The sequence below is a fragment of the Mustela nigripes genome, chromosome 4 (genome assembly GCF_022355385.1).
Source record: "Mustela nigripes isolate SB6536 chromosome 4, MUSNIG.SB6536, whole genome shotgun sequence".
Classification (NCBI taxonomy): domain Eukaryota; kingdom Metazoa; phylum Chordata; class Mammalia; order Carnivora; family Mustelidae; genus Mustela; species Mustela nigripes.
The window spans coordinates 166,400,942-166,413,659 of record NC_081560.1 but is presented as its reverse complement, the minus strand read 5'-3'; the positions used below and the strand labels follow the sequence as shown (position 1 = coordinate 166,413,659).

The 12,718-nt window shown below is 43.0% G+C and overlaps 1 protein-coding gene across 6 annotated transcripts in view; it reads right to left on the bottom strand.

Moving 5' to 3' along the window:
• The window catches only part of AS3MT (arsenite methyltransferase), a 28,260-nt gene extending 17,430 nt beyond the window's left edge, over positions 1–10,830 (bottom strand). For 5 of the 6 annotated variants that reach the window (XR_009403977.1, XM_059398472.1, XM_059398470.1 and 2 more), the window contains exons 1-10: positions 10,695–10,830; positions 10,359–10,399; positions 9,945–10,072; positions 8,434–8,584; positions 7,324–7,460; positions 6,525–6,594; positions 4,904–4,985; positions 3,153–3,284; positions 2,661–2,803; positions 71–205 (exon numbers count right to left, since the gene is read on the bottom strand). Coding sequence is in view for 5 of the 6 variants with exons in the window: in XM_059398472.1 (XP_059254455.1) it covers positions 71–205; positions 2,661–2,803; positions 3,153–3,284; positions 4,904–4,985; positions 6,525–6,594; positions 7,324–7,460; positions 8,434–8,584; positions 9,945–10,072; positions 10,359–10,399; position 10,695 (1,020 nt within the window). In the remaining variant the exon portion in view is untranslated. Of the gene's footprint in view, positions 1–70; positions 206–2,660; positions 2,804–3,152; positions 3,285–4,903; positions 4,986–6,524; positions 6,595–7,323; positions 7,461–8,433; positions 8,585–9,944; positions 10,073–10,358; positions 10,400–10,657 lie in introns of all 6 variants that reach the window. The other variant, XM_059398467.1, reaches the window with a different exon arrangement.
• Positions 10,831–12,718: the final 1,888 nt, after the last annotated feature.

Here is a 12,718-nt window from a genome sequence, read left to right as displayed (position 1 = left end):
CCAACTAAAAGAATAATGATTTCTTATTTTAGCAGTCCGTGTCAAGATAGGGATTGAAAGCCAAACAAACCTTTGATCCTAAAGCACAAGAGGCACTACATGCTGGCAGCTTCTCTCCAATTGGTCTGATCAGAAAATTCTGGGCGAATCGTGAATTCTTCAAGATAGCTGCTGTTTCTTCATCCACTTCAACAATTTCACCTTCCTGAAGGGCAGCAGGAAAAACATACTTACTAAGAAATGCCACTTTAACCTCAATAAAAGAAATGCAAAGGTTTTAATAAGGAGTGACATTTCAGGACAAAAATATGATATGATATTCTCTTCTATTCAGACCCTGCTATTAGTTTCATGCTGATTTCAAAATGCAATTGACCAGTGTCATAATCAGTTTTTCTTTGGTGGCAAAGAAAAAAAAAAAAAAAGACACTCATTGTTCCCAGAGACAGATGTAGAAAATATAGGGAAAAAAAATTGAGTATCACCTTATTCATCATTAAAATGTGGTTTTAAATTAATAGTTAATGTGTATTTCTGTGAGCTCCAGTGTGCCTGGGAACACTAATGCTTTGGGAAGCAGGAGTGAACACAGGAGAGTCTGGGCTATCTAACCCCTGCTCCCTTTAGATAAGCTCTGCATTCACCACTTCATATACTGGGGTTATATAAAGTAACATCTGACACATAGTAAGCTTTGGGTTTTTTTAAATTTTTTTGAGATTTTCTTTATTCATTTTGGGAGAGAGAGAGAGAGTGCAAGAGAGAGCATAAGTAGGAGGAGCAGCAGACAGACAGAGAAGAAGAAGCAGACTCCCCACTGAGCAGAGAGTCCAATGTGGGGGCTCGATCCCAGGACCCTGAGATCATGACCTGAGCCAAAGGCAGACACAAATGATTGAGCCACCCAGATACCCCAAATATTGTTTTTTTTGGTTTTTTAAAAAAGATTATTTATTGATTGATTTATTTATTTGACAGACAGAGATTACAAGTAGGCAGAGAGGGGTGGGCAGAGAAAGAGGGGGAAGCAGGCTCCCTGCTGAGCAGAGAGCCTGATGCAGGGCTTGATCCCAGGACCCTGAGATCATGACCTGAGCCGAAGGCAGAGGCTTTAACATACGGCGCCCCCCCAAATACTGGTTTTTTAAATAAGATATTGCTTTTTAAAAAAATTCTGCTCTTAAAAATTTTTTTGGTGGTGGTGGTTTTTTTTTTTTTTTTTTTTTTTGAGAGCCACTGTATCAGAGCAATGGGTTCAAAGGCCTTTCCCACTTTGATTCTGTGACTCTCCAAAGCAGGCAGTACATCAAGGGGCAGCAGATCAGTGAAAAGGCATCAGTAGTTCCATTGCACCAGGGGGTAGTTAAGAACTGTGAAGGTGCTACTTGGACCAAAAAAATCAGAGGTGCAAAACACTAAATCCTTCTACCTATGGAACAATCATGCTTATATCTTCTATTTACTGAGTGCCCAGTGTGTACCCAGGTTCTGCTATATTATTACTAATCTTAATTAAAATTTTATTCTTTAGGTAATCTCTACACCCAACATGGGGCTTGAACTTACAACCCGGAGATGAATAGTCATATGCTCTACTAAGTCAACCAGTCAGGCACCTCTATGTTATTGCTAATCTTACAGAAATTCCACACAGTAGGTATTATTATCCTACTCTTGCAACACAGCAAACTATATCTCAAAGTAGGACTTATTCAAGTTTATCCAAGTAATAAATAAAGGAGCCAGCATTTGAACCCAGGTGTCAGATGCCAAAGCCTATACTTTTCCATATTGAGAGAATAAAGACGGCCCTGCAAAGAGTAGTACAGATATCAATGTGTTGTCATTAAACACTAAGAGTTCCTTTATTCGATGATACAAGTGAACCACTGAAATACTGTTGCACAATACTTCTATTCTTTTCCATCCCACTTCTCTGTAATTCCATTAATCTGAAGTCTGATGGATGCTTTCTATAAAAGATTTTCGTAGGTGTGATAGTGATACTGTGGTTATGTAGGAGAATATTCTTAGGAGATGCATGTTGAAATATTAAGGGTAAAATGTCACGATGTCTGCTTTTAACGGTTCAGCGAAAGCATACATACACACACGCACATGTCCCAATACCAGGAAAGTGAGAAGCAATGCAAGGTTAAGAAAGGGTACCTGGAGGGCACCTGGGTGGCTGAGTGGCTTAAGCCTCTGCCTTCGGCTTAGGTCATGATCTCACCGTCCTGGGACTGAGGCCTGCATCGGGCTATCTGCTCATCGGGGAGCCTGCTTCCCCCTCTGTCTCTGCCTGCCTCTCTGCCCACTTGTGATCTCTGTCTGTCAAATAAATAAATAAATAATCTTAAAAACAAAACAAAACAAAAAACAATATTTGGGGTACCTGGGTGGCTCAGTCAGTTAAGTGTCTGCCTTTGGCTTAGGTCATGATCTCAGGGTCCTGGGATCGAGCCCCACATCGGGCTCTCCGCTCATCAGGGAGCCGGCTTCCCCCTCTCTCTCTGCCTGCCTCTCTGCCTACTTGTGATCTCTCTCTCTCTGTCAAATAAATAAATAAAATCTTTAAAAAGAAAGAAAGAAAGAAAGGGTCCCTAGAGCAAAAATAAGAGTAGAAAGAATGTCCAAAATTATGGAATTTTTTTATTTACCTTAAATGTGAAATTTGCATCAAATATCAGTTCTTTTTCGTGGCCTGTGATTCCTCCATTGTAAATCACTTGGCATCTTTCAGCTGGTCCTGTCTTAGGGAGTTTGAAGAGGCGAAATGTTGCAGAAACAAAACGACAGTCACCTGAAACAGAATTCACCCGTGGTTCAGCTCCGGCACCAAATGGCTATTGGTTTGCTTAGCGGATGAAGAGCACACATCATAAAGGTGATTTTCTTCTTTGCATGCCATCAGTTATCTTTCTGGCAGTTCACTTCATTTACTGAATAACTGAAGTGCTTTATTAAATACCAAACTCTGGGAGGTTGCTATTAAACAGAAGACAAGATGGATGTTTCCAGATGACCCAAAGTCTCCTTCAGTGACGGCCATTCAGTACACACTTGCTAAACACCACATTTGAAAAAACACACAAAACCCCACATTTGAACCCTTCAAGGAGCAGTTTTAACATTCCCTGCTGCTTTCTTACCGATCACTCTTTCTAATTCCGTGTTTTGAACTGTAACGAGATTGGCAGTGACCAAACGCGGGGTGCAGAAACCAATTTTTTGGGCAAGGATGGCAAGGTCCTTCCAGTACAAAGCACCACCCAGGCACTCACCTAAAAAAAAAAAAAGAAAGAAAAAAAGAAAAATCACAGACCACAACTAGGTATTCAAGAAATTACTCTGCTATAAAATTATCAGGCATGGTATTAGTTGGGGTTCCCAGCTGCTCAGCTGGAAAAGCATGCAGCTCTTGACCTCAAGGTCATAAGTTTGAGCCCCACATTGAGTGTAGAGATTACTTAAATACACAAACTTAAAAAAAAAAAAAGGGATATGGTGTTAGTTAAAATATATTTCCTAGAAACAGAAAAGGGACCTGAGCGTCCCCCCAAGTTCTAGAAAGTCACAGTTAAAATGGAATATGCCAGCTGATGGCCTCTGCAAACCATTTTTCAATGGTTTTCAATGGTTCACTAATGTGCTGGTTGCATCCAGCTGCAATCATATTTCTGGATGGATTAGGCTACCTTCCGAAAAGCACTACACTATGTGAGTAAAAAAATATAAAGGATAATTTACAAAGTTGCCTATTAGTTCCAGATTATCATAACTGACTGTGAACAATCAATTGAGATAACTCACTACCTTCGGACCAGCCAGTTCCAGATTATCATAAATAACCTGCTACTAGAATAATAACTACTAATAATAGTCATAAGGCAATTTAAAGTTTTTTAAATTTATTATATCAACAAATTAGAAAGAACCCAAGTGATTACCCATACAGAAATGGTCAAATAAATGATGGCATAGCTGTACAATACACTATGTAAAATACACACTCGCAAAACACATTTTTAAAGATTTTAGGCTTAGGAAACATGCCAAATAAAATTAGGATAATAAATTCTACAGATTGCATGCTCCAAATTTTATTATACACACACATACCCTACAAGGATCTATACTAAAATGTTAAAGAGGTTATTGCCACGTTACATGGTTAAGCAGTAATTTTTTTCTTTTTCTTTTTGTATTTTCCAACATTTTAACAATATTCATTTGTTACTGTATGACAGGAAAAAAGTTAACAGAACTTATTCTAAAAGTAAGAACTGTTTGTTTGTTTGTTTGTTTGTTTTAATGGGGTTCTTTTTTTCTTTCTTTCTTTCTTTCTTTTTTTTAGTAATCTCTATACCTACCATGGGGCTTGAACTCATAGCCCTGAGATCAAGAGTCACATGCTCCACTGAAAGAGCTCACCGGGTGCCCCTAAAATTAAGAACTTTTGATTTCACAATCAGACTGACCACAGGCATGCATTCGTCTCCTCAACTTCCAGAGACTCCATGTAAGTGACGATAAGAGAATAAATAACATAGTAACACTGAGAACAGAAGGAGATGAAGGAGCTTCAGTCCCCAAAGGGTTGCCATGCTACAGTTTTCAAAGTATTTTGCATATCCACTATCTCATTTAATCTTCATAATAGCCCAATAAGGAAGATTGTATTATTCTCTGCATTTTACAATTTGGAAAACAATGACTCAAAGAGACTAATTAAACTGTCCAAGGTCATACCACTCTTGAGTGGCAGAGGAGAAAGGGGACAGAAGCCACCACACCTAGTCCCACGTGTTCCCACATCACAAAACCTCCTCCTGGATATTAGCAACTGGAGCCCTACACATGAACAAGTGTCAGCCATAAAACAAAACAAAGCAACACTTACCCCATAAAATTCTATGTGTCCTGATTTCTTCTGGCAATTCAAGGTTAGCATAGACGTCACTGAAATACAGCTCCCCACCATGCTGAAGAAGCAGTATTAGTCCAAACAAGGTTAAAGATGACATTAGTCCCAGATAGCAAAGAAACGATTGAGGAGATAAAATCAATTTTATAAAAACCAACAGAAGTACTGAGGTAATCCTTGGTGAACAAATCACAGCTGTCTTGCTAGTTACAAGCAATAGATGTGTGCCAAGACTTTTTTTCAGTGCCTTACAGACAATAAAATGGCTTTTCAAGAGTGTTTCTCTCCTAAATAAAGATACTGAGGTGCTGAAAATTTTAGCAAGTCCAAACCAAATGCAGTCCTAGGTGGTTGTATAACTAATTTAAAAAAAAAATAGTATTCCTGGGGTGCCTGGGTGGCTCAGTGGGTTAAGCTGCTGCCTTCGGCTCAGGTCATGATCTCAGGGTCCTGGGATCGAGTTCCGCATCGGGCTCTCTGCTCGGCGGGGAGCCTGCTTCCTCCTCTCTCTCTCTGCCTGCCTCTCTGCCTACTTGTGATCTCTCTCTATCAAATAAATAAATAAAATCTTTAAAAAAAATAGTATTCCTGAATTCTTCTCCCTTAAAAATCATATAACTTTTAGGGTACCTGGGTGGCTCAGTCATTTAACATCTCCCTTCAGCTCGGGTCATGATCCTGGGGCCCTGGAGTCCTGGGATCAAGTCCCACATCATGTTCCCTGCTCAGCGGGGGCCCTGCTTCTCCCTCTCCCTCTCCCTTGCTTGTGTTCTGCTGTATCTGTCAAATAAATACATAAAATCTAAAAAAAAAAAAAACTTTTATAATGGTATTCATTTTTATAATAATAATTATATTTTTATATAAATAAGAATCAGGACTTTCAAGACTGTATTTAGCTAGTTTCAAGGGCTCAGAGTCTAGACTGTAATATAACAACTTCACCTTTTAGAAGTACATTTTGATGAAGATAGTGAACTGGCCCGTAAGATGACATATTAAATAAGACTTTATTAAATCATTCCTACATATTCTTATTTGAGCTCTACGGCACGCTCTGTAAACCAAAAATCTCAGAATCTTATATCTTCTATCACAAAGATACACATTTCATGATATATGTGGAGGGCCTGGAGCTCCTGAGAGTCTTCCTTTTACAAAGTCGTTGATGTAGAAGTTCCATCTTTTCTATCCCCAAAGATGTGAAATCCTGATAGAGATGAAATAAGCAGCCCTCAGAAACACTACACAAGCTGGAAGAGTCTATCCACAGCAGTCTTCTGGAGTCAGTCCAGAAGTTCCTGCCATTCTACGGATGCTATCCCAGGACCATGCGCAGCAGGGAACAAGAGGAGACACTGCCATAAGGCAACTATTTCATGGCATCCAGTGACAATCAGGACTCTTGGATTTATTAGCTTTTATGACATGAGAGGAAAATAAATCTGGGGCATCCTTCCACGCCCCTTTTGCCGTCCCTTTTTAATGTAGTGAATAAATGGCAAGACTTGGGACTCTCAGCTCAAGGGGACAAGAACAGGTCAGATCCCATCTGCTCTTACTGACATGGAAAGACCACTTGCCTCACTTCTCTTACCTTTAGCACTCGGTACGCCTCCTGCAGCACGGATTGCTTATTAGGCACAAGGTTAATGACACAATTTGATCTTAAAAAAAAAAAAAAACCAGATGGAATGTCAGGTAAATTCACACACTATTCAGAGTGCCTCAAATCCTTTTGTCCCTAAAGATGTCTTCCGTCATTCCCCAAAGCTACACCATTCTTCCTGCCTCCCTCCTCTCTTCCCCACACTCTACTTTTTCCCAAGAAAAAGGAGATGGATGGAGTGTTTAAAATTGCAATAAATTGTTAGCCAATTTGCGTGGGCAGGGAAAAAAAGTCAGGCACACTCCCAATTGGTGTCTGCGCTGATGGTCACCACACAACAGCACGAAGGCTGGTTCCCAATGCCTCCTCCACCATGCATGTCTTAGGCCACATGTAAATTGGCGAAATTCGCCCAAAGCAGCTTCATTAAGGCTGTCACCCGGGCATGATCTGACAACAACTCAAAGGAAAGGGAGGAACACAGAATCCTACACTTTGCTGCTACAGTAATACTGGAGAGAACAGGTCGGTGTGTGTTGTATGAGCAGACTCAGTGGTCCTGCTGTCGTTCTTTTGGACTCATCTGTTCACGGTGAAGTTTACAATCAGTTCTCTCCTGGTCTACTGTGTTCTGAGACCGGTGGGCTACAAGGGCCTGAGAGCAGCTCCCCTCCCTTTATTAAGGCAGGCTTAACACCCTAAGTGAGAGTCAGTTCAGCAAAGAGTGGTGACATTTGTGTTCAACAGGAAATGGGCTATATTCACAAAAATAAGGGTAGAGACCTACATAACAATATCATAACTCTCATTCTTGATTCCAGTCTCCTCCAAATTCTCTATGTAGCCATGAAGAAAAGTCACATTGGGTGTCTGGAAGCCGTATTTTTCCATGTGATATTCAATATACTTCTTAGCCACTTCTACCTAAAAAGACCAATAAAAACATATATAAATATATATATACATATATATGGATTTGATAATCATTTTTAAAATATGCTACTTTTTAAATAAAACTTTCCTATTACAAATGGAATATTCATTCTATATATATATATGTGTGTGTATATGTATATGTATGTGTGTGTGTATATATATATATATATATATATATATATATATATATATATAATTTTTTTCCCCCATAATATATTTTTGGAAAAGTATATAAGGTTCCTCTGGGCATGTAGGATAAATTACAGTCTGAGACAACTCAATGAGAGATAAAGTCCCAGCTCGATACCTGGGTTTTTGTTTAGTTTTGTTGTTTTGTTGTAATTAAGTAGGCTCCAAACCCAATGTGGGGCTTGAACTCCTGACCCAGAGAGGAAGAGTCACATATTCTATTGACTGAGCTTGCCAGGTGCCCCTTGATACATGGATCTTGCTTGAGTAAACTCTTCACTCAATAACAAAATCCTTCAAGATAGATAGCAGAGAAGTAAAGGAAAAACCAGACTCCTTGGGGTCATCATGATATTCATATATGAGGTCAAACCTCTCACTCTGTTCTCCCAGAAGAGCCCCTAACTGTCAAAGTTCTCAGCCTTCAGGGTGGGAAGCACTAGTGGCACCAATGAGCTTTGCATTCAGCAGCCTTCTTAGATTACCCTTGAAGAGTCACAAAGGAAACAACTTTATCTTTAAAAGAATGCCTTTGAGGGGCGCCTGTGTGGCTCAGTGGCTTTAGCCTCTGTCTTTGGCTCAGATCATGATCTCAGGGTCCTGGGATCAAGCCCCGCATAGGGCTCTCTGCTCAGTGGGGAGCCTGCTTCCCCCTCTCTGCCTACTTGTGATTCTCTCTATGTCTGTCAAATAAATAAATAAAATCTTAAAAAAAAAAAAAAAGAATGCCTTTGAGAAGTTTTCCTCCTTATCGTCCAGATCACTGCCTCACCTGACTTTCCGTCATGTCTATCCCAGTGATATGTCCTCTCTCACCAACCAGTTGACTCAGGACATAGCAATCTCTCCCACTTCCACTGCCCAGGTCCAAAATCCAGCAGTTCTCCAGACACTCAGGGATGACCAGACCACAGCCATAATACCTAGAAAACAGAAAACACAGCCATGTACCCCTATTTTCCCCTTAGAGACCAGAATATGTAGAATCGCTAAATCTTACAAATCCTTCCTTCCTACCTCTCTCCTTCTTTTCTGTCCCTCCTTGCTTCCATCATTCACTGGATTTCTATTGAGGTATTTCTTTTCCCCCACTAACCTGGAAGCTTCATGAAAACTGGGACTCTGGGGGCGCCTGGGTGGCTCAATGGGTTAAAGCCTCTGTGTTCGGCTCAGGTCATGATCCCAGCCAGAGTCCTGGGATCAAGCCCTTCATTGGGCTCTCTGCTCAGCAGGGAGCCTGCTTTCTCCTCTCTCTCTCTCTGCCTGCCTCTCTGCCTACTTGTCATCTCTGCCTGTCAAATAAATAAAATCTTAAAAAAAAAAAAAAAAAGAAAACTGGGACTCTGTCTTCTTTGCTTATCATTGTCACCATTGTTGGACACTGTAGCAGGTACTAAGACAAACAAGCCATTTACAATATTTGTTTAATAAACAGTTAGTGAAGCATTATAGCTGAACATCTACTACAGGTCCAGAACTGTGCTAGTTACTGGAGAAGAAATGTGACACAAGATTTCTGTTCCCTGGAGGTATTTAACTGGGGAGGTAAAGCACGAGCACAGAAAACATTTCCCATGATCTACTGCACAGGCAGTAGGTGCTATAGTAGTTCAGGGAAGAGGGTGCTCAAGGATGGAGGCGGCTTCACATTATAGGTAGGACATCAGTGACGTGTTGGAAGGTAGAAAGGAGAGGGAAGGCATTCCAGATCAGTAACGGCACGTGAGGCAGGAGGGAGGGAAAGGTCTGGCTAGAGTAGTGTAGTGCATCGGAAGGAGCTGGGGTTGGCTAGGAAGTGGGGGCCAGACTGCACAGCCTTGAATGTCAAGTCCAAAGCGTATGAATGTATCCCGAGTAAAGGGGGATGGGGTGGGAAGGGCGGCCATTGGGAGTTTTTAAACAGGGCTGTAAGATGATCAGTGCTGTCCTCTACCAGTTTTTTTCTTAAGATTATTTATTTACTTGTCAGAGAGAGAAAGAGAAAGAATACAAGAAGGGAGAGCTGCAGGCAGAGGGAGAAGCAGGTTCCCTGATGAGCAAGGAGCCCAATACGGAACTGGATCCCAGGACCTTCCGATCATGACCTAAGCTGCAGGCAGACGCTTAGCCCACGGAGTCAACCAGGTGTCCCATTTGCTTTTCCAGTTTTATGATAGGCAAGGCAAACTGGATGGATTGAAGAAAACGGGTTAATTCCCTAGTGACTGCATCACTATCTTTTGAAAACCTGCTGTCTAGAGTCTCCAGGATGGGGGTATGGGGGAGCAGCACAGGGCACTTTACCTCAAGGATATGTCTTCATGTACATTCCTCAAGGCTTCCCGGATATGCTTGGGGACCAGCCTGGCTGCAGTGACACAGGCACTGGTCTGGAGGTCTGCTGTTTTCTTCAGCACCTGCCCATAGTAGGTCTGACCAGAGGTCAAGGGCAGGGTAGGGGTGGGGAGAGAGAAAAGCTAGAACTGCTATCCACAGGCAAAGTCTCCCATAACCACCAGCACCCCCATCCCCACCCATCCAGGCCTGGCTAGGCTTTCCTCCTGCAAAGCTCTAAGCCCAGACTTTGCCCTGCACCCCACTCCCATCTCCTCCCTGATCCTGTGGGGCAAAGGCCCAGGCCGGCTGGGCTTCCAAAAGCCTAGTGCTCCCACTCAACGGAGGCTCCTCCGTGGCTATTCCAGGCCCTTCTGCTGACACCTGCACGTCCTTCCGGATCTCAGCGTCGCGGGGGGCAGCCACTGCCAGGAGGAGAAAAAAAGAAAGCTGAAAGGTGAAGGTGCTGAGCCCCTGCAAGGGGAATAGTAGAGAGCTGGTTACAAGGCAGGCTGGGAGCGCTAGTGGTGGTGATTGGCAGGGGTGGTGACTGCAGGGTCACCACCCGCCTAGAGGGTCCCCCGCCCCCCCCCCCCCCCCCTGCCCCCGCCCCCCCCCCCCCCACCCCCCCCCTCCCCCCCCCCACCCTATCTCCCCCCCCCCCCCCCCCCCCAAGCCCGCACTGGGAGCCCGGCAGGAGGCGAGGGGCAGCGCACTCACTGTCTCCTTGGCCTTTGGACTCCAGGACTTGGGCGCGCCCACTTGGGCCGCGAGCTCCCGAGGCCCCGCCCCGGGACAGGCAGGTCTGACCTCCTGAGGGGCGGGCTTCCCAAGCCTGTATGTACCAGATGGTGCCAGCCGGCTTCACCCCCCCCCCCCCCCCCCCCCCCCACCCCCCACCCCCGCCTGCCAAGTCCCGGGATGCGGGAACCCGCCACCGCTTCCAGGAGCTTCCAAGGCAGTCTGACCATCTGCCCTCCCGTGGCGCTCTGGTTCCGCTGGGCCCAGTGTCATCTCGGCTGTCTTGAGTCTTTGCAACCAGGAAGAGGCTATTAACTATTCGTTAGTATCTTCGTTTACTGCTCCATAGTGGTTTTCATTTTATAAACCTCCTACTCGGACTTAAATGAACACCCATATGATTTTTGTCCCTTTTGGAAATGAAACTACCTTTTCTTAATTTTTTTTTTTATTGCAGTCTAGTTGACATACAATGTTACATAAGTCTCAGGTGTACAACAGCGTGATCCTGCAGTGCCATGCATTACACGATGCGCACAACCACAGCTGCCATCTGCCACGTTACTACTTTACTGTGTTCCCTATGCTGTACATTTCTTCCCTGGGACTTACTCATTTCACAGCTGTAAGTCCGAACCTCTTAATCCCCTTCACCACCTTTGCCATTTCTGCCCCTGCAAGCACCAGTTTGTATTTATTAGACTGTTTTTTCAGATCCCACACATAAGTAAATTATATGGCATTTGTCTTTCTCTGCCTGACTTATTTCACTTGGCATTCTATCCCCTGGGTCCTTCATGTTGTCCCAAATAGCAAGCGCTCATTCTTTTCTATGGCTGTGTGATATTCTATTATAGAAATATGGAATTGTATATTGTGTGTGCGTGTATACACACATACCACATCACCTCTTCTTTAGCCATTTCTTTTTTTTTTTTTAAGCCTTTATTTATTTATTTCACAGAGAGAGAGGGAACACATGCAGCGGGAGTGGGAGAGGGAGAAGCAGGCTTCCCGCTGAGCAGGTGGCCCCATGCGGGACTCGATCCCAGGACCCCAGTATCACGACCTAAGCTCAAGGCAGCTGCTTAACGACTGACCCACCCAGGCGCCCTTCTTTATCCATTTCCATGGATGGACACTTACGTTGCTTCCATATCTTGGCTACTGTAAATAATACTGCAATAAACATAGGGGTGCATGTATCTTTTCAAATTAGTTTTCATGGGGGGGCGGTAAATAGCCAGCAATGGAATTACTAGATCACATGGTATTTCTATTTTTAATTTTCTCAGGAACCCCCATACCATTCTCCACAGTGACTGTACCCAGTTTGCATTTACACCAACAGGGGCAGGGTTTCCTTTTCTCCACATCCTTACCAACGCTTCTTATTTCTTGTCCTTTTGAGTTAATCATTCTGACTGGTATGAGGTGGTAGTTCATTGTGGTTTTGATTCGCATTTCCCTGATGATGAGTGATCGTGAGCATCTTTTCATGTGTCTGTCAGCCATGTGGATATCTTCTTTGGAGAAATGTTTGTTCAGGTCCTCTGCCCATTTTTTACATAGATTATTTATTCTCAATGTATTTTTAAAATCATATTAATTGAGATATAATTGATATTCAGGAAAACTCAACTTTCTCTAGCATGCAGTTCTGTGAATTCTGACAAACGTATACATGACAGTCAGGACTCTCTCTCGTGGTGAAGTTTCTTTGCGCCCCTTTGTAGTAAGTCCCCCTCCCCTCCCCCACCAGCTCCTAAGCAACCACAGATCTATTCTCCCTCCTTATCCAGAATGCCATGGAGTCATACCGTAGGCGTGCAGCAGTTCTCAGTCTGTTTTGAATTTTTTTTTAGGAAAACAACATTGATAAATTCATTTTTAACCTTTGGTAATTTCTAATCAATTCACTTGTGTTTCCTAAGTATTGTCATTTCATCCTGCAGAAAATTTTTTTCTTCTACCCCTATATTGAAAAACATGGGTTTGAACTG